The 20,225-nt window shown below is 40.2% G+C and overlaps 1 protein-coding gene across 1 annotated transcript in view; it reads left to right on the forward strand.

Annotated features, from left to right (window-relative positions):
• Positions 1-11,872: 11,872 nt before the first annotated feature.
• The window catches only part of pcloa (piccolo presynaptic cytomatrix protein a), a 62,945-nt gene continuing 54,592 nt past the window's right edge, over positions 11,873-20,225 (forward strand). The window contains exons 1-3 of the mRNA XM_052119076.1: positions 11,873-12,188; positions 13,773-14,715; positions 17,714-18,802. Of these exons, the coding sequence (XP_051975036.1) occupies positions 12,007-12,188; positions 13,773-14,715; positions 17,714-18,802 (2,214 nt within the window). The 5' untranslated portion in view covers positions 11,873-12,006. The remainder of the gene's footprint in view (positions 12,189-13,772; positions 14,716-17,713; positions 18,803-20,225) is intronic.

Below are 20,225 nucleotides of genomic sequence, written 5' to 3' on the forward strand. Positions count from 1 at the left end.
AAACAGTCATAAAGACCGTTTCACTGCATGCATGATTTGATCATATTTCTTTTTTTTTTTTTTTCATTGTTTTTTATTTATTTCATATATTTTATCCTCTTTTCTCCCACTTTGGAACACCCAATTCCCTTGCTAGATCCTCATGGTGGCGCGGTTACTCACCTCAATCTGGGTGGCAGAGGACAAGTCTCGGTTGAATCTTATCATGTGGCTCGCTGTGCATGCACCATTGAGACCGAGAACCCCTAATCGTGGCCACAAGGAGGTTACCCCATGTGACTCTACCCTCCCTAGCAACAGTGCCGATTTAATTGCTTAGGAGACCTGACTGGAGTCACTCAGCAGGCCCTGGATTTGAACTTGCGACTCCAGGGGTGGTAGTCAGCATCAATCCTCGCTGAGCTACACAGGCCCCCCTCTTTTTTGGCTTTCAACTGCACACACCTCTCGAATTCAAGCCGACAGCAGCCACATTTTTTAGACAGTTTTCAAAATTATGAGCTGCTCGTAAAATGCTCTGCTCTGCTCGTAATCCCTCTCACTCGATGTGAGCCGTGACCGCACGAGCACCAACAATTTCCAAGAAAAATTGTTCGGGAGCTCGCACGACAGCCGAAAATCGCACTGTGTAAGCCCACATTTATGCTGACACTTGTAAGCTGTGATCACTGTCATAAATTAATTTATGTTATTCTCGGAAATATAATGGAAGAAATATTGCAAAAATTGGGGTTATTAAATGCAAAAGCGGCTGGTTCATCTAACCATTATGAACAATTTTCTACCAGTCTAGATCACAGTCATTAGACAGCTTTAATGCATAAGAATATCCAAACGAACAAACTGATATTATTTTGAATGAGTGATAATATTAGGAATATTTCACAAATCGTGGTGGGTTGAAGTAACTAGGCCTATAAGTGGAAATTTTCTGTCAGTTGGGATCATGGTCATTTGACAGCTTTAATGCATAAGAATAGATCCATACGAACAAATTGATATTATTCTTTGGGAGTAAAAATTTAAGGAATATTGCAAAAGTAAGGGTTATTAAACGCAATAGCTGCTGACCAGTGCGAGCTGATGTGTCTTACCAGTTGAGATCATTGTCATTAGACAGCTCTTAAGACAAATAAATTCATTAAAAAGACTTCCATGAATGGATCCATGAGAATAAATTAATGTAATTCCTTGTAGAGAGTGGAAGGAAGAATGCATAGTTCAGAGCTCTTATACGCAGTAGCGGTGGGCTGTTGATCATGGTAATTCGGGTCACCTGACCTGCCACTAGGTGTCTGCTTCATACCAGTATGGACTGCCAGGTCTTGTGAGCTGTCACTGTCATCTCCCCATCTGCCAGTTGCCGGTGGCAGGTAACGTGATCCACCAGTGGTGGCGCCTGCCGGCCAGCTAAAGAATTAACCTCTTCTCTACATTAATTATGCCCCCGTAACGAGTCATTGTGAAGGAGAAGTGTTAGGTGCTGAATGTATGAGTGTAAGTAATTATTAATGTGATTACTTTTTCAATGTTGTAATTTGTAAAGTAATCTGATTACAATTTGTAAAGAAATTATTAGTAATTTGTAGTGGATTACTATTTTTAAGTAACCAGTTACCCAACACTGTTAATAAACCAAACTCAATGAAAACATCAAACTTACTTAAATGATTTATTTTGTGTTCAAGGTTTGACCTAAATTGTAATTAAACTCTGTGCGTAAGTGTGTTTGTGTTTTATATGTGTGTGTGTGTGTGTGACTCACAGGAGAGCAACAGAAACAAAACTTCCCTACTACACATCCATCATGACTCCCTCATGAAAAGTGTCCTCAGAATACAATTGTGTCACTATGTATTCTCGAGAGATGTAAGTGTATGTGCGTGTGTTTCTGCTCTCATAAATGTGTGCTTATGGCATACAAGTGTGTGTGTGTACACGTAAGTGTTTGTCAGAGGTTGCTTCACGAGTCATAAACACTCCCTGGATCTGAGGATTCTGGGTAGAAAGGAGATTCAGGTCAGTGCTAAAGAAAAGACACTGACTCTCTTCCATTCTCTTTGAAAGTAAATGGAATTAGTAATGCAAAATGTGTTATGGATTTTTTTGCAGGTTATGCTGGAAGATGAATTTTGCTGAGTATTCGATTCAGCAATAAATACACACACACACACACACACACACATTTGTTTTTCTATTATGGTGGGGACTTTCCATTCACTTATATTGTTTTTTTTACACTGAGTTCATTATATTTTCAATCCTCTAACCCACCTATATCTAAACTTAGCCCTCTCAGAAACCTTTTTGCATTTTTAGATTGTGATGAAAACATTATTTATACTGTTTTTCAAGTGGGAAATCGCTTATGAACATGTTAAATTATGATTTAGTTTAATATATTTTAGGTTATTCACAAACACACATTACCCACAGTTGTATGGAGAGTATTTTTAAAACCTCCTAATTACAATCCCCTAGGTGGACAGAAGTGCATGGTAACTATGGAAACGCTGGATACCTGAGGGATGTACCCTAGTGGCCTGACAATCATCTGTAAATCAGCAAGGCAGCCATGAAGTGTTTCAAGCATAAAAGTGTATCTTTATTTTTATTACATAAAAAAAGATTCCCTGCTGTCTTGCTTCCCAACAGTTCGTTTATATTTAGCGTCACAGCACAACAGATGAAGTCAGCAGTCAGTCACAGCACAACCCCCTCAGCCCCTAATCTCAGGCTCATTATAGCGTTAAAAGGAGCTCTGTCCTTGATGAGAATGGTACACTTCACCACACCTAAAATATTTCCAAGTCTTCCCTCATCCTCCAATCTTCTCTTGCTTTTTTCCATCCCTTCTACCTGTCCCTTCTTCCTAATATCCTTCCTATCACTCTGTTTTTCTTTCTCATTTAAACATTTAAGGGATCATCCTTGGAGCAGTATTAAGGCAATCTCACCTACGTTTTGCATTAAATCGAACATGACACCTTTCTATTTTCTCTCATTAGCTAAGCTAGAGCGCACAGAGACCCAGTTTGACTGGAGGGCATAAACTTTATCCCTGTAAACCATATCCAATCATACCCAAACAGAACTGGCACATTATCACAACTTTCTATGTCTCAGTTGATGCAATCAATTCATGCTGATTCACTTCTAATTGTTTTCTTCTTGGAGAGAATTTTGTGATGAAAATTACAACTCACAAAAAGTATATATATAAACTATATATGAAAATATACATTTAATCACTTCCTTAAAATTGTAAGTAAAATAAACTTGCTGCCAAATGCATACGTTCATTGACTTTGAATTTACTTACTGATAAAGAATATTGAGTCGAAACCCTAAAAACAAACGTTATCCAGAAGAAATAACAGAAATGATGACAAGTTAAATGGATGAAAACAAAATGGCAGTGAAAACCTTATTTAAAGTGATACATATCGGGGCATCATCTTAGTGGTTTGATGGACAGGTGATTACTTAGAGGTGAGCAGGATCACACGGGCAGAAGAGCATCCTAGACACAACAGTGACCTGACAATCATATTAAAAGAGAGAGTGTAATCCCTTCACAAACAAAATACTTTAATCTTAGTCTGACTCTGGCCTGACCTAATCTGCCAGCTCTCTCTCTCTCTCTCAGACACACACGTTTGCTTAGCTATCTAAATAGGGACATACTGTACCATAGACTTCAATTGTTTTGTATAATTACTGTAAACTAACCACACCCTAATCCTAACTCTAACAGAAAACATTTAATTATTAGAATTTTTAAAAATAATTATTTAATGTATTGCATTAAAAATGTGCACAAAGGGAGGTTTTGTCCGATTTAGCTCACTTCTGAGTACAAATTTGTCCCTAAACTCTAGCCAAGTACAAACGCACGGAATAAGAGACGTTTAAGCCCTGTTATGTAATGATTTGGCTAAGTTGTTTCAAGCTTAAACATAGAGAGGGTAGACCATCATTACAAAAATGTCTCAATATTACATTTCATATAAATGAGCCAGTTGTCACTTTATGGTGGCAGTTGTATAATAAAATACAAAAATAGAGATCTTTCTTGCCAGCAAAGATTATAGGTAAACTTATCCGTAGCGTGGTAGAGTGTTTATAAACTGATCAGAAATTGGGTGAATCTCATGAACGCGTATCAAGATCATACAGGCCACATATTTGACCCAAAATCAAAAAGAAAGAGTTTGTTTGTAATTCTCATTGTTCTAAGTATTTCACAATAGGTTTTTTCTTAATCAGAAACATTTAGGCAAAGCAACAAAGATTACTATGATTTGAAAATTCTTCATTATTATTTTCTTTTTCACACTAATAAGAAATTTACTTTTAAAGGAATATTCCGGGTTTAATACAAGTTAAGCTCAATCTACAGCAATCTACTATTTAGAATCTCTCCTATTCCTTAAAAATGGGGTCATTTTATAGACATTAAAATACTCACTGTTTCAAAAGTATATACACAAACATAAACAATATGCGTGCTAACATGAGTTTAGTGATCAAATTGCTTACTAACATTTTCTGTGTAAAGTTATAGCCACTTTTACAACTTTGTTGCCATGATGATGTAATTCCAACAAACACCGAATCCCTAAAATGACTGAAAAAATGACTATTTAAAAAACATTACAGATCAATTAGTACATCAGTTTTAACAAAGAATTAATGTAAGTGCTTTTTATATAATTACAGACTTCACATTTCTGCTTTTAAACCCTCAAAAAATTGGCCCCATTCACTTCCATTGTAAGTGCCTCACAGTAACCTCAATTTTTGCTTCTTCTTTTTTAAATGAAGTAATAATTATTTTTGTGGTAATCAACATTATGGCGCAAATGCTGTCTATTGAGCTGAACTTGTATTGAACTGGGAATATTCCTTTAATTTATTTTCATGAAAATGTTATGATGCCAAAATTCTTAATGGTTCAAACGAGGCTTAATTTTCTTGATGCAAAATATAATTTCTTCATATTTTTCTGTTGATTTTGAGGATAAATATGACCAAGACCTGTCCTTGATGGGCTTCGTGAGATTCACCCAATTGTAGAATTCCTGTGTATTAGTATACTGTCTTTAACTGTATGCATTCAAGTGTTTGTAGAGTAAGTACATGTTCTTATGTGTGACTGTCCACTTGTGTGTCTTATCCTAGACTCTCTGATTGGCCGATGGCTCATAAGAAAGCTGATTAGAGCTGTGTGTGAAAGGGAGGTGTGCTTTCTTCCAAGGCAGATGCTGGGTGAAACAAGAGAGGTGAGGGACACCATCCCTTTAAGAGAGTATTTTTAGCCGGGCAGTTATTAATTCTCATTGGGAGGGAAAACGTGGTGCCAAGGGAGGAATTAGGTGCATGCAGACTGTCTAAGAAGGATGTGGAGATCAGGACGACTAAAATACCACAGATGAAATGTCGTCCCAAGGGAGCAGAGCACACGGGCCTGTCCACTCATGAGTATTACAGCCAGCAGAAACCCAGATCATAGAGAAGGTATGTTTTTGGATCTATTTGCTATACTTTTTTGGATCTCATTTTGAAGTCTTTCTCACAGTTTACTGAGTTTATCTTGCAATTTAGCAGCACTTATAACTCTTGCCACTTGTATGATGTTCATATGTGTCTGAGTGTGTTAGTGAGTTATGTATGCTTGCACGGTCACTTGAGTGTGAGAGGTGTGTCACCTGGACAGGAATTGTATTGGGTTCACACATAGACTGAAACTTAATCTTATTGCACTGAAATTACTTTTAGAGTCTGTATTAAAACCTGACACTCCACTTTTTGGTAGAGTAATGGTTCATATGAAGCAAATGATCTGTGTGTAACTTGTTGTGCTCTATGTTTTATCTCAGTTATAGTTATCTGTCGGGTCATGTAAGCCATATTTTCTGTATTGAAGCACATATTCAAAATTAATGAGCAACGAACAGTGTATGTGATTAGGTTTCAGGCTTCAGTTACACTTCTCTACTTCTCTGTGCGCTTTAAGTCACCTATACACACTCACTACTACATACAAAATGTCACATAGAAACACACACAGACATATTATGAAGAATTCTTCATGCTTTTTTATGTCTATATAACCACTGGTGGGGGTTATGTGACACATGGGGATGGGTAGCTGATATGAAATATTTTCAGAAGGTTCACAGGTCCTGTGGTGTGACATGCTTTAATCAAACAGCTTAAAACAGCATTTGCTTGCCTTTTTTGTGCAGCATTTATGACTACATGCAATGTTTGTACTTTAAAATGCAAAAATGTGTTTAAGCACACACACACACACACATATATATATATATATATATATATATATATATACACACACACTCACTGAGCACTTTATTAGGAACACTATGGTCCTAATAAAGTGCCCGACGTGGTCTTCTGCTGTTGTAGCCCATCCACCTCAAGGTTTATTGTGCATTCTGAGATGCTATTCTGCTCACTACAATTGTACAGAGTGATTATCTGAGTTACTGTAGCTTTTCTGTCTGCTCAAACCAATCTGGCCATTCTCCGTTGACCTCTCTCACTGGATGCATTTTGTTCTTGGCACCATTCTAAGTAAACTCTCAAGACTGATGTGTGTGGAAATCCCAGGAGATCAGCAGTTACAGAAATACTCTAAACTGCCCATCTATAACCATCAATCATGCCACAGTCAAAATCTCATTTTTTCACCATTCTGATGGTTGATGTGAACATTAACTGATACTCCTGACACATATCTGCATGATTTTATGCATTCCAATGCTGCAACACGGTTGGCTGATTGGGTTAATTAGTTACATGAATATGTAGGTGTACAGGTGTTCCTAATAAAGTGCTAAGAGAGTGTACATACATATACACTCACCTAAAGGATTATTAGGAACACCATACTAATACTGTGTTTGACCCCCTTTCGCCTTCAGAACTGCCTTAATTCTACGTGGCATTGATTCAACAAGGTGCTGAAAGCATTCTTTAGAAATGTTGGCCCATATTGATAGGATAGCATCTTGCAGTTGATGGAGATTTGTGGGATGCACATCCAGGGCATGAAGCTCCCGTTCCACCACATCCCAAAGATGCTCTATTGGGTTGAGATCTGGTGACTGTGGGGGCCATTTTAGTACAGTGAACTCATTGTCATGTTCATGCTTTGTGACATGGTGCATTATCCTGCTGGAAGTAGCCATCAGTGGATGGGTACATGGTGGCCATAAAGGGATGGACATGGTCAGAAACAATGCTCAGGTAGGCCGTGGCATTTAAACGATGCCCAATTGGCACTAAGGGGCCTAAAGTGTGCCAAGAAAACATCACCCACACCATTACACCACCACCAGCAGCCTGCACAGTGGTAACAAGGCATGATGGATCCATGTTCTCATTCTGTTTACGCCAAATTCTGACTCTGCCATCTGAATGTCTCAACAGAAATCGAGACTCATCAGACCAGGCAACATTTTTCCAGTCTTCAACTGTCCAATTTTGGTGAGCTCTTGCAAATTGTAGCCTCTTTTTCCTATTTGTAGTGGAGATGAGTGGTACCCGGTGGGGTCTTCTGCTGTTGTAGCCCATCCGCCTCAAGGTTGTGCGTGTTGTGGCTTCACAAATGCTTTGCTGCATACCTCGGTTGTAACGAGTGGTTATTTCAGGCAAAGTTGCTCTTCTATCAGCTTGAATCAGTCGGCCCATTCTCCTCTGACCTCTAGCATCAACAAGGCATTTTCGCCCACAGGACTGCCGCATACTGGATGTTTTTCCCTTTTCACACCATTCTTTGTAAACCCTAGAAATGGTGAAAATCCCAGTAACTGAGCAGATTGTGAAATACTCAGACCGGCCCGTCTGGCACCAACAACCACGCCACGCTCAAAATTGCTTAAATCACCTTTGTTTCCCATTCTGACATTCAGTTTGGAGTTCAGGAGATTGTCTTGACCAGGACCACACCCCTAAATGCATTGAAGCAACTGCCATGTGATTGGTTGATTAGATAATTGCATTAATGAGAAATTGAACAGGTGTTCTTAATAATCCTTTAGGTGAGTGTATATAAGATATATAACCTTAAAACTTAATGTGTCAACCTATACAAATATATAGGGTTAAACACTTTGGCTGTGTGTGTGTGTGTATTTCCGTTTCAAAGCGTTAAGGTCATTAGTGTACGCTCCAGTGATCAGCCCTGTATGGGGAAAGCTATCTCTTCTGGCCTCTCGTTCATCACTGTAGACGAGAGAGGGAGAGAGTGAGACATACAGGGAATGAGTGCAAAATAATCCTAAACAGCGATAATCTTAATCTGAGACTCTTGTGTCATTGTATTTATCGTGTTTGTAGTGGCAACAGCAGATACTAGTGATATAGAGCTTATCACACAGCTGATGCTGTTTGATCCCATTAATTGACGTGCTGAGATCTGTGGTCACACAGAGGGCAAATTCCCTCAGAGCTCTGGACTAGGCTGAATAAGCCTGCAATGTCACATCAAACATCTGTCAATCTGATGTAAAGCAGAGTGGAGAGGATAACACTTAACCTCTACTGCTCTAAGAAAACAGGACAAGCATTTCCGGACCTGAGAAATCTGATATCCACTTATAGGAATGTGATGCATGCAATAGCGTCACGTGATTTGTGTACTGCTCAAGAACTTGTCAAAACGCCTAGTTTGAAAAGCTAAATGTGTGCATGAAAGTGTTTCTCGCATTATTACAGTGATGGATGCTGAGAAACGGGGTCCTCATGGAAATTACACTTGCTGTGAGAGACGTTAACATTTTTTTCACAACTCTATGAATGGACCAATAACAAATCAGAGTTTTACAGGAAGTGATTATTTTCCTCCCCCGATGTCAATCCTGCATTTGGAGATCTTCCTTCCTGCTGAGTCTGGTTTCATCCCTGCTGTTACACACCTGTCTGTAATTTTCAGGAGATCTGGACAATCTTAATTAGCTGGTTCATTTTTTTTAGCGTGCTATTCTGACACTTTTATTGATAGTACACTATAGTGAGGACAGGGAATTATGAGGGGAAGAGCAGGGGAAGTCAGGAAAGATGTGAGATGGACCAAGGGGTCAAGATTTGGCTTGTTAGCTTTAGGTAGATTGCCGAAAGTACATCATTTAGTGTGCACGAAGGAAGTTTCTCTATTGACAGACATTCAAAAGTAGATGTGTATTCTGATGAAATATTTTGCAGTATCCTATAAATCTTAAACATTTCATGTTATTATAGTCTATGTTTTCCAAGTGCCTGATTTTTCTTTTTGAAAGTGTGAACTTTACTTATTTTTCCCTGCCTGCTACCTTTAACGTCACATGTCATGCACCAGTAGGATAGTCACTAGTGAAGTGCTTGGGACTGAATGCATTCTTGTGGTGCCATCAGCCAATTAGTGTTGTCAGAGCATCATTTTCCAGGGTTCCAGAGTGAAAAGTCACATGACATTTACAGCATGGCAGCATGCAGGTTGCGTACTTGTTTGCACCTGCCGGGCAAATGCCATTGAGACAAATTATATGCTAATGGATCTCTCTATCAACAAGTCAAATTTTAGGGGTAGGTTTAGGGTTAAGCTTAGGGTGTTTGATTCTTTGACATTTCTTTAAATGTTGTTCCAAGACCAACCAAATATGTTGATCCAAAAACATGCTACCTGGCAAAATCAGTCACTAAGTTTGACTGCAGAAGCTGACTTTGGTACCAATTGTCATCCATCATGAAGTAGGCCTATGCTGACTTTTGAAAAAGCGTGTTCTGTACACAGCCCTGGGTAACATCTTTATATCTCAGGGTGTTTTATTCAGGATCGGGTTAGTGTAGTGTTGATACTACACCGGTGATCGTGAGTTTATCCCTTCGAGAGGGATAAAGGCTGACTGCGGAGGATGGTGCGGGAGAGAGAGATCGTTTACGGACATGTCCATCATGTGTGTGTGTTTGTCTTTTGTTTAAGTTACTCATAAAAATATTATTTACACTGCCAAGCCGGTTCTCCCCTCCTCCTTTCCATTGAACTGTGTTACCGTGCGTTCAGACCAGAGGCGGCGAGAGCATCAAAATTCGCTCTGGCTACCCTGTCAACAACGCTATCGAAAATTTGTGGACGCTCTGACGTATTTGAAATAGGCGGCAACGTTCGTTGAGAATGCTTGGTTTTGTGAACTATATTTAAAGGGGCCACAAAACATCCAGACATGTCGACCGATCTTTTTGACGACATATCACAAGTAGTGTATATCCTCATGAAATATTTTTAGATATTATTATATAAACCATAATATCCACTTCATCAACTCACCTGGCACACTAACAATTTCAGACACCTTTGTCCACTCATCGTTTTTTTTATTTTATTTATATCCCTGTAAGCAATATGTGAAAAGCCGCCACGGCAATAATCAGTCTTCGGAACTAATGTTTGGTGGGAACCAATGTTTACACGGTTGTGTTCTCTAGATTTCGCTAGAGTGGAGCACTTCTATATTCCAATAGGTTGCCGCCGAACCGCGTCAAAGCTCATTACCATAAAGTTGGCTGCACTTGAACATTCCTCTGATGCCCACACCACCCAAGACTCGCCGCTTCTCGACCTCGTTTGGGTGGGGGAAAAAAACAGGCTTTAATAGACCAATGGTTCACCAACTGAGAGTGTAGAGCCAAATTAAAATCATGTTGATTTTATTTTTTAAGCATAAACATCCATTTTGTACCCTTTGAAATGTTTGACTTTTGATTTTGAGGATCAATGACACTGTGTGTATGCAGGTTTTAAAGTGCACATGTGTCTTCCTAAATTCTCTCTCTGTCAAAGTCAGTGGTGACAAACTCCTTCAGTGTCTCCTTATGTCTCTGGGCCCTTGGCAGAGCTATGAGCCAAGGACATATTAATGACTTATGGAACATATTGATGTAGTGACTCATGATTCCTATTCAGCAGGAGACATGTGAGCAAGATGAGTCTGAATGGATGTGTTTATGAACATGTTATTTGTGCAGTGGCTTAATGAATAAACCTTATGGCATATTATTAACTCTTAAAGTGTTATTTCACCCAAAAATTTACATTCTGTTGTCATTTACTCACCCATGTAATTCAAATCATGGATGACTTTCTTTCTACCATGAAATACAAGAGAAGTTTAAAGAATGGTGACACTACTCTTTTTATCCTCACAATGGTAGTGAATGGGGACTAGGCTGTCAGTCCCTAACATTCTGCCTAAAATCTCCCTTTGTGTTCCATGAGAGAAAGAAAGTCAGACGTTTTGGGTATGACTTAAATTTCCTTATGTTTCTCACACATAGCTGTCGTATAGCTTCACACAATAAAGTAACATTTTTATCAATTCTGGCAAGCTATTCACCAAATTCCTTCAAATAGAATGAAGGAGAATGACTAACTATCTGGTGTCTAATCAAATAAAAATATGAATATACTGTTCCTTGTTTAAAAAAAAATAAAGCATATTAAGGAATTACTGTAATTGCTATAATAAGTAAACATATTTGCTTGTAAGATGTGTAATGGTTGGTGTAATATAAAGTGTTACAGCATCTTGTTCCCAAAAACAAACCGGTTGCTTCCTCATAACTGCTAATTAGAAGGTTATTGGCAAGCCTTGAAAGCAAAATAAATAGGGGTAATTAGAAGATGTGGTAATTTTAAGGCGGTTTGTCCCTTTAATTTCGTTTTTTTTCAACGCCGACGTCTTATGATCACCTGTGAGGGGCGGGACGTACGCGTCGGATGGAGGAGGGAGGGAGGCGCACAACTCTGGACCCGCACGGAGATGCTCTGCTCTCGGGATGTGCGTTCTCGACATTGACCATCGAAAAAATGGATTACAATAAAATTACATGCATCCACAACGACCGCGGATACGGAGACCGTCGCCTTAATCTGGACATTAAGACCTATATCGCCGCGTAATTAGCTGGAGGGAGTAGGTGGTATAACGACGGGGGTCGATCATGGGTAACGAAGCGAGCATGGAAGGCGGTGAAGGGGCACTCGCTGGATTACCAGCGGGACTCGCACCTGATGGGAAGGGTGGCTTCATCCAGATGCCCGCAGGGGTGGAGGCAGATCTCAGCAATCTTTCAGAGGAGGACAGAAAACAGCTTGTGGCCACTGTGGCCAAAGCGCAGTCCAGGCAAGTTGAAGGATGCTCCCGCGCACAAAGGAGCGTTTTAATAAATGTATGCAGTGATAATGATGTCCATCCCTCCAGTGCCCGAGCGCTTGTGCTTGTGTTTTGATCGTGACACTGCATATTGGCACATCACGACAGAATCACCGATGCAAAACATGATCACACCCATTCACGCGCGTAATCCTAATCAAGAACGTGCATCGTCTGCATGTTTAGAGATTCATTCCAGCCCAATTTTAACATGTGCAAATGCGATTTGATAGCATTTTTTACGCGATTGAGATGCACCTTAATATTGACGCTGTACAGAACAGTGTTTTCATAATATCGTTAATATGGATGGTCACAATACGTGCACTTTGGATAGTTTTCTTGAAATCGCCTTGTTCAATCCACAAGACATCCCAATTGCCTGCTGGGTAAAGATGTCCTTGCCAAATACGAATGATTCTAGCTCCCTCTGCCCTAACACATTACCGTTTTTACTCCATATCGGTGTTTTAATAACCCACTGCGCATGCACACTCCATCTTCCTCCTGTAGGCTGTGTAGGTGATGTCATGAGCGCTGCTTTGGAAAACACTGCTTGAGAATAACACGCCTTTAAACACGAGTGTATGAAAAATGTTATAGCGCAAAAGCACGCGATCGACATTTCCTTTGGCATGTTCGTGAAATATAGGCAATCATTATTTGGAAGCTGATTGAATAGTGTCGTGAAAGTTGCACTTGAAAATGTGTTATTATTACACAAGCGCAAACTGGGGGAGGGGGTATGCATATGACAAATTATAGCGCTGTACGCGAAAATGCCATTTATGATTTATCATTTTAATTATTATGGGGGCGTTAAACCCGAGAATTGTGTGGACCGACCATTATACAGTTTAAGCGATTATGAGACGTGTGTTCGCTGTCCATGGTGCTGAAAGCACGGTGATGCCTGTGCCTAAAGCGCAACTTGATCTCGAAGAATACGCATCTTAGACATGGAGTGATGCTCCAAATGAGTGACAGTAACCTTTCTTTTGACTGTGTATGTTGTTGTTGTATGTAGTCTGGCTTTCCCTTTCCCTTTTTTTTTTTTTAATAAACTAGTGAAATATAATATTAGCACAGTGGTTCTCAATTCCAGTCATGGGGACCCACGGCACTATACAATTTGGATATTTTCCTTATTTAACAACCTTATTTAACTCTGTGGCTTATTAGTAGAGGCTCCAAGATCTGAACTGGGTGTGTTAAAGATGGGATTATATCTAAAATGTGCAGTGCCTTGAGTCCCCATGTCTAGAATTGGACATTATAGGATTGTGAATATGTGTCTTGCTTGTTTGGTTATTACTTCAAACATTGAGTCCATTTAGATTTACATATTTGCCATCTGAATTTTGTTTTCGCTTTTATGGTATGTATTAATTTTCTGAATAGTTTGTCCAATTTGCAAAACATTTTTGGAATTTATCCAGAGTAGCAATTAAGTGAATGATGGCCCATATAAGTTAATCACAGATATTGCTTCAAAATCTATGTTGGCCTGAGACTACTGAAGGTGAATTCACCCTTTATTTCTTGATTCCACAGGCCTCCAGAGGCTCATGCTGGTGGCACGAGAGCCCCACCGGGTCTCAGTAAAAGTCGGACTGTAGATGCATTTGGAGAGGGGCCGCCTCCAAAGCCAAGGCCTGGACGGAGCCCCTCATCCCTCAGTCTCCTTGAGTCACGTTTCCGGCAGGAGCCCAAAGATCCAGAACAACCACGAACTGGGATGTTCTCATCTGGATTCCTGAGTGGAGCCAACCCCTTAAGTGCGGTGTCTTCTGCTGTATCCTCCTTTAGCCTTTTTGGCGATGAGGAGGAGGGGGCTGCCAAGCAGGAAGGAAAGCAGCCTGGTCTACAGGGTGCCGCAGGGAAGGGTCCTCCACAGCAAGGGGGTAAGCCACCTCAGCAAGGGCCACCTAAGGGACCGGGACCTCAGCAAAGACCTGGGCCTCTACCTCAAGGGCCTGAAAGCAAGCCTGGTGGTCCTGGTCCCCAGCAACAAGGACCCAGACCTGATGGACCAGGACCCCAACAGCAAGGGCCTAAACCAGGTGGACCAGGACCTCAACAGCAAGGGCCTAAACCTGGTGGACCAGGACCTCAACAGCAAGGGCCTAAACCTGGTGGACCAGGACCTCAACAGCAAGGGCCTAAACCTGGAGGACCAGGACCTCAGCAGCAAGGTTCTAAACCTGGAGGACCAGGATCCCAACAGCAAGGGCCTGGCAAACTTGGTCCAGAAGGTCCAGGAAAACCCTTTGAACCTGGATCTCAGCAGCAGGGTAAACCTGGGTTGGGGGCTCAAGCAGAAGGGCCTGGTAAGGCTGGGCCTGCCCAGGGGAAAGCTGGAGGGACTATGTGTCCTCTTTGTAAGTCTACAGTACTGACTGTGCAGACCAAAGACAAGTCACCCAACTACAACATCTGCACTCAGTGCAAACAGCAGGTGTGCAGCATGTGCGGATTCAGTCCTCCAGACTCAGCGGTAAGAGACATATTTTCTACCCTCACTACATCACATAGACCTCACGCTGGCCCTTATAAAGGCTTATGTTCAAGATATACACTACCGGTCAAAAGTTTTAAAACAATTGACTGAAATATTTCTCATGAACTTAAAAATCTGTTGATCTGAAGGTGTATGATTAAATGTTTGAAATTTGTTTTGTAGACAAAAATATGATTGTGCCACCATAAAATGAAATTGATGATTTGCACCAAATAATAAAGAAAAGGAGCCAATAAATGCCCAACATAGATAGGAACTCCTTCAATACTGTTTAAAAAGCATCCCAGGGTGATACCTCAGGAAGTTGGTTGAGAAAATGTGAAGAGTACATGTCTGCAAATTCTATGCAAAGGGTGACTACTTTGAAGATGCTAAAATATAACACAGTTTTGATTATTTTGGATTTTGTTTAAAAATTGCATAATTCCCATAGTTCAATTTATGTTATTCTATAGTTTTGATGACTTTACTATTATTCTAAAATGTGAAGAAAAAAATGATAATGAAGAATACGTTTTTCAAACTTTTGACCGGTAGTGTAGATAAGAAGGATGAGATGTAATGATTTTTCATGCAGAAACAAGATTTTATTTTTCACAAGAAGTTTTCACAACTCATAATCTCTATATAAGTGAAAGAAAGTTTGGAGAGAAGAATTAAAAAAATGTATTACATCATCCAGTTTTTCTTTGTAGTCAGTTTTTCAAATGAATGATCAACCCACCATATTCTTTATACTTAAAATTTACTCTTTCATAATCTTTCATTGTTCATGTTCAAGATCTAAATTTGCTTTTAAGTATTTTAGGCTGTGCTAGGTTTTGTTTTAAACATAGTCTGGTTCATCCTGAGATTATGAGACCAGTATCCACACAGAATTATTATCAAGGACACTCATGTCGACAACTGCTATGTCTCCTAAGCAACCAAATTGGCCCGGTTGTTACGGAGGGTAGAGTCAAATGGCGTAACCTCCTCGTGGTTGCTATAATGTGTGGTTTTCGCTCTTGGTGGGGCACGTGGTGAGTTGTGCGTGGATGCCGCGGTAATGCACACGATAAGCCACATGATAAGATGCTTGGATTGACGGTTTCAGACGTGGAGGCAACTGAGATTCGTCCTCCGCCTCCCAGATTGAGGCGAGTCACTATGCCACCACGAGGACTTAGAGCACATTAGGAAATGGCCATTCCAAATTTGGGAGTAAAGAGGAGAAAATAATAAAAAACAGGACACTCATGTCATTCAGACTGCAAGTGGAGAAAGATGTTCTTCACTTTGTGTACAAATCACATTCATGAGCTTTAAAGGCAGTGATTATACAGGCATTTGACATTAGTCTTGGTCCATGTTAGAGGGGTCAGCACTATTAGTCGTAAAGTGTTGAGTTTGCTGTGTTATTCATGTTTGGAGGATGTTAACTTGTGCATTAAAGTGAATGACTCAACCAAACAATAACCAGACCACGCACTGTATCCCATCAACATTGAAAGTACATGAAATTAATGAAAGTAATAAAACCATTGAATCATGCCTTCCATGATTTTGGGAATTAATGGTTTTTAGTAACAGGAGGTTCACCGTTCAGATTCTGTTCTGTTGCTGGCTGCATAAATTTAAGATTTTGAGGTCTTTAATACCAGTGAGATTGTAGTAAATCAAATGCAAATGTATATTCTTACAGAAATAGTTAAAGCTTAAGTGTGTAATTTTTGCACCACAAACCCTACCAAACGAAATTGCAAAAATAAAAATGTAGTTGTATAACAACATTTTGAATATGCCATCTGCTGATGATTGAAAAAATAGATAGTTCCGCCCCTAACGCATGACATTAGTTGAGTCAGTGTTATTGTGGTGGTAGGGCAATAAAACAATATCTATATTTATAGAAAAAAAATATTTTAGAGATCATAATTTTCACGGAAACTGGCAATGAGTCTTGGTAGCAACTAGCTAGGAAGCCTGCTAATGTGACATCATTGTGTACTGAACAGGACAGGACTGACAATTCAATACAGCTATCGACTGAACACAACTTCAACTCCGACATCAACACCATTGCTGTTTATTTATGTACTGTTTAGTTAAACGTTTTTTTCATGATCCATAGTGCTGTCACGGGCAAGACTGTGTTTCTTCTTCATGTGATGTTTATTGGTGGTTGGCAATCCAGCTTCTGGTGCATTACCGACACCTACCGAGCTGAAGTGTGGAGCGTCACACGAAAGTCTTTCAGTGGAGTCAAACGCCATTTGAAGATAATGAAATTGATGAAATGTAATCGAAAAGAGGTCACAAACCTTGTGCAGGATTAAATCCTAAACTGAGTATACTTTAAAGGTACTTTACCCTCTGGGGTTCACCCATTAATGGTATGAAATGCATATCGTGATAAATATCAATGTAGAAAATTATGAAAAAAATATTGTGGTAATTTTTACCATAATGCCCAGCCCTATGTGTCTGTATAGATGGGTCGCTCAAAACAAAGGAATTTTTACTGCACCACAGTGGCACAGTGATTAAATTTTTTACTTACAGTTGTCTCTGCATATTAAGCTGGGATAGGACAAAGTATTTTACACAAAAAGTTATACATTTCAGTTTTCAAGGGACAGTATACAAAAATAATTTACTCACCCTCATGTCTTCCAAACTTGCATGACCTTATTTATTCTGAGGAACACTTAAGGAGATGGAAATCAGAATGTTAGGGCCTGACAAGCTCAGTCACTATTCACTTTTATTGTGTGGAAAAAAAGATACAAATAGTGACTTATGCTAACATTCTTCGAACATCTCATTTTGTGTTCCATATAAGAAATAGTTATATTCATTTGGAACAACATGAGGGTGAGCAAATAATAACAGCAGTTGCATTTTGGGTGAACTATGCCTTTAATATTGTGTATGTGTTTCTGGGTTGCATCTGTGCTCTCAGGCCCTGACTTTTTTTCTGGTGTTTCCACAGGGTAAGGAATGGTTGTGTCTGAACTGTCAGATGCAGCGAGCTATAGGGGGCATGGAGCCCCCTGGGCCTCCCATGATGAAACAGCCCCCCAAGCAGGGCTCTGCCCCTCCCTCTCCGCAAAGAAAAGATCTACCATCTGGGTCACCCTCCAGGGGTGAACCAGGAAAAAAGCCCCCAATGCTGACCAAACAACAGAGTATTGCTGACACAGGAAAAGGAGCTACACCTCCAACAACACCAAAATCTGGACCAGGGCCACAGCAGGACACTCAGGGACCTCAGCCTGGAACACTGGGGGCCAAGTGTGGACAGCCTCCCCCTCTTCAGAAAATTTCACAGACCCCAAAAGGTAGTCCACAGCCTTCTCCTGCAAAAACTACCCCGAAACAGGATGGAGGAGGCTTTTTTGGGGGATTTGGTCTTGGGGGTTTGACAGAGGTGACAAAACCTTCTGCAGGTGCTCAGGCTAGTGAGTCAGTCACAGGGAAACTTTTTAGTGGGTTTGGTGGGTCGTCCAAACCTCAGAGTGCCTCCATGGCTCAGGCAAGTGAGTCGGTCACTGGGAAACTCTTCAGTGGGTTCGGCGGGCTCTCTGAATCAGCAAAGCCTCCAGCAGCTGCTTCTCAGGCAACTGAGAGTGTGTCTGGAAAGATGTTTGGTTTTGGCTCATCCATCCTGAGCTCTGCCACCAATCTCATCACTGGGGAGGAACCAAAGTCTCCCCCTGAGTCTCCTCCAGGATCGCCCCCTGATTCCCCCATTGGGTCCGATGCAGACTCTGTTCCAGATTCGCCCCCCGACTCAGGCTCAGACTCACCCCCAGAGACTCCATCTGCTTATTCCAAAGACCCAGCATCTCCAAAACCTGCAGATGCTGAAGGGAAAGCATCAGCAGAGAAATCCTCTCCAAAATCAACAAAAGAAGAGGAGCCTTCAACTCCAGTCTCAGGCTCTGAGTCCAACTGTCCACTGTGTAAAGTTAAGCTGAACTTAGGATCAGGAGACACACCTAACTACAGTACCTGCACAGAGTGCCAGAAGATTGTGTGCAACCTGTGTGGATTTAACCCCACTCCACATCTCTCAGAGGTAAGAGATGTGGTCTGCTCTAACTCATATTTTGTATTTGTTAATGGCTTTTAGTTTACATCACAGCCCGGCAAAACCAGCACAAAAGAAGACGCACCGACCCATGATTTGCTATTGTTGTGACACCCTCATTTATTATAGACCATTTTATTGGTCAAACATGTGTATACACCCATGCATAAAAGATAAGTCTGCGATAATTTTTAGTGCATGGTTCAGGAAGAGAAAGTGTATATTTTGAATTACTGCTAAAAATTTATTTTTTCAACAGCATGTAGATGGCCTCACAGCTTGTTCTCTTTAAAGCTTTGATAGTTCTGTGGCATTAGAGAGAAGTCTCATCATCCTCTCTCTGTTTTCTTAAAAAAAGTCACATTTGACTCTGTAATCCAATACACTTTGAACCCATTTGAATGCATGTGCATAAGAATGTGTACTGAGTATAAGGGAGACTCATAGTCCCCTATGAGTCTCATCGGGAGATGAGTCACCAACTGGCTGCTCCTTGTCTAGAAATGAACCTTTGCTGTTTAGCAAACATTTTAGGTAGACAAAGGTAGACAGATAATAGGCTCTTAATTAGTCATTAATTACTTCCTGCACATTTGACTACTATTGAATGTTTAGAAGTGATCATGGCAATATATTTAAAAAGGTTTAATGTAATGCATAATTCTGCTGTCATTGCATGTTCCATAGTAATATCAATTGCCTAGATGATGGATCTAGACCTCTGGGACCAATGTTGATTCACATATTCTGTTATAAGCTGCAGTATAGTATTATATTATTACATAGTAGCTAATTACAGTAGCTAATTACGGGGTTCCCACTGTCATAGAAATGTCAGGATATTTTAAAGGCCTAGTAAAGTCTTTTTTTTTCTGATTATGGACTTTCTCTTTGTGAGTGCTTGTGTAGAGTAATATTTGCTCACAATAAACCAGCATGTCAACATCAGTCTGGTGAGGATAGCTGGCTGTGTGACTCAAAGCTATTAATTGTTTCCTTAGGGACAGAAAGTAGTCTACCTTAGGAAGAGGGTGCATTTGGGGGCTCAGAAAGCTGTAATCTACATTGAGTCGCATCATATCTCAGAATGTTGATTTTTGAGACATTTCTACACTTAAAAGTATAATCGTTTACATTGTTTATTCATTCCAAGGATTGGTTCTGTCATGCAAACAGAAATCTGACATTGTCTTATGTTATGAAATCCTAACTGTGAACAACAAAACATAGAAAAGTGGTAGGAAGGTCATGGTAATTTATTGATCAAAAGGCATGGCAACCCTTAATATATAGGACATTTAAACTTATGCAACAAAATAAATGAACAGGACCAGGCATTGAAGAACTAAGATGGGTGGCTACATTTTAGAGCTGTGTTGATACATTCAAATATCGATATATCGCGATACTT

Source organism: Xyrauchen texanus, chromosome 45 (assembly GCF_025860055.1).
Source record: "Xyrauchen texanus isolate HMW12.3.18 chromosome 45, RBS_HiC_50CHRs, whole genome shotgun sequence".
Lineage (NCBI taxonomy): Eukaryota > Metazoa > Chordata > Actinopteri > Cypriniformes > Catostomidae > Xyrauchen > Xyrauchen texanus.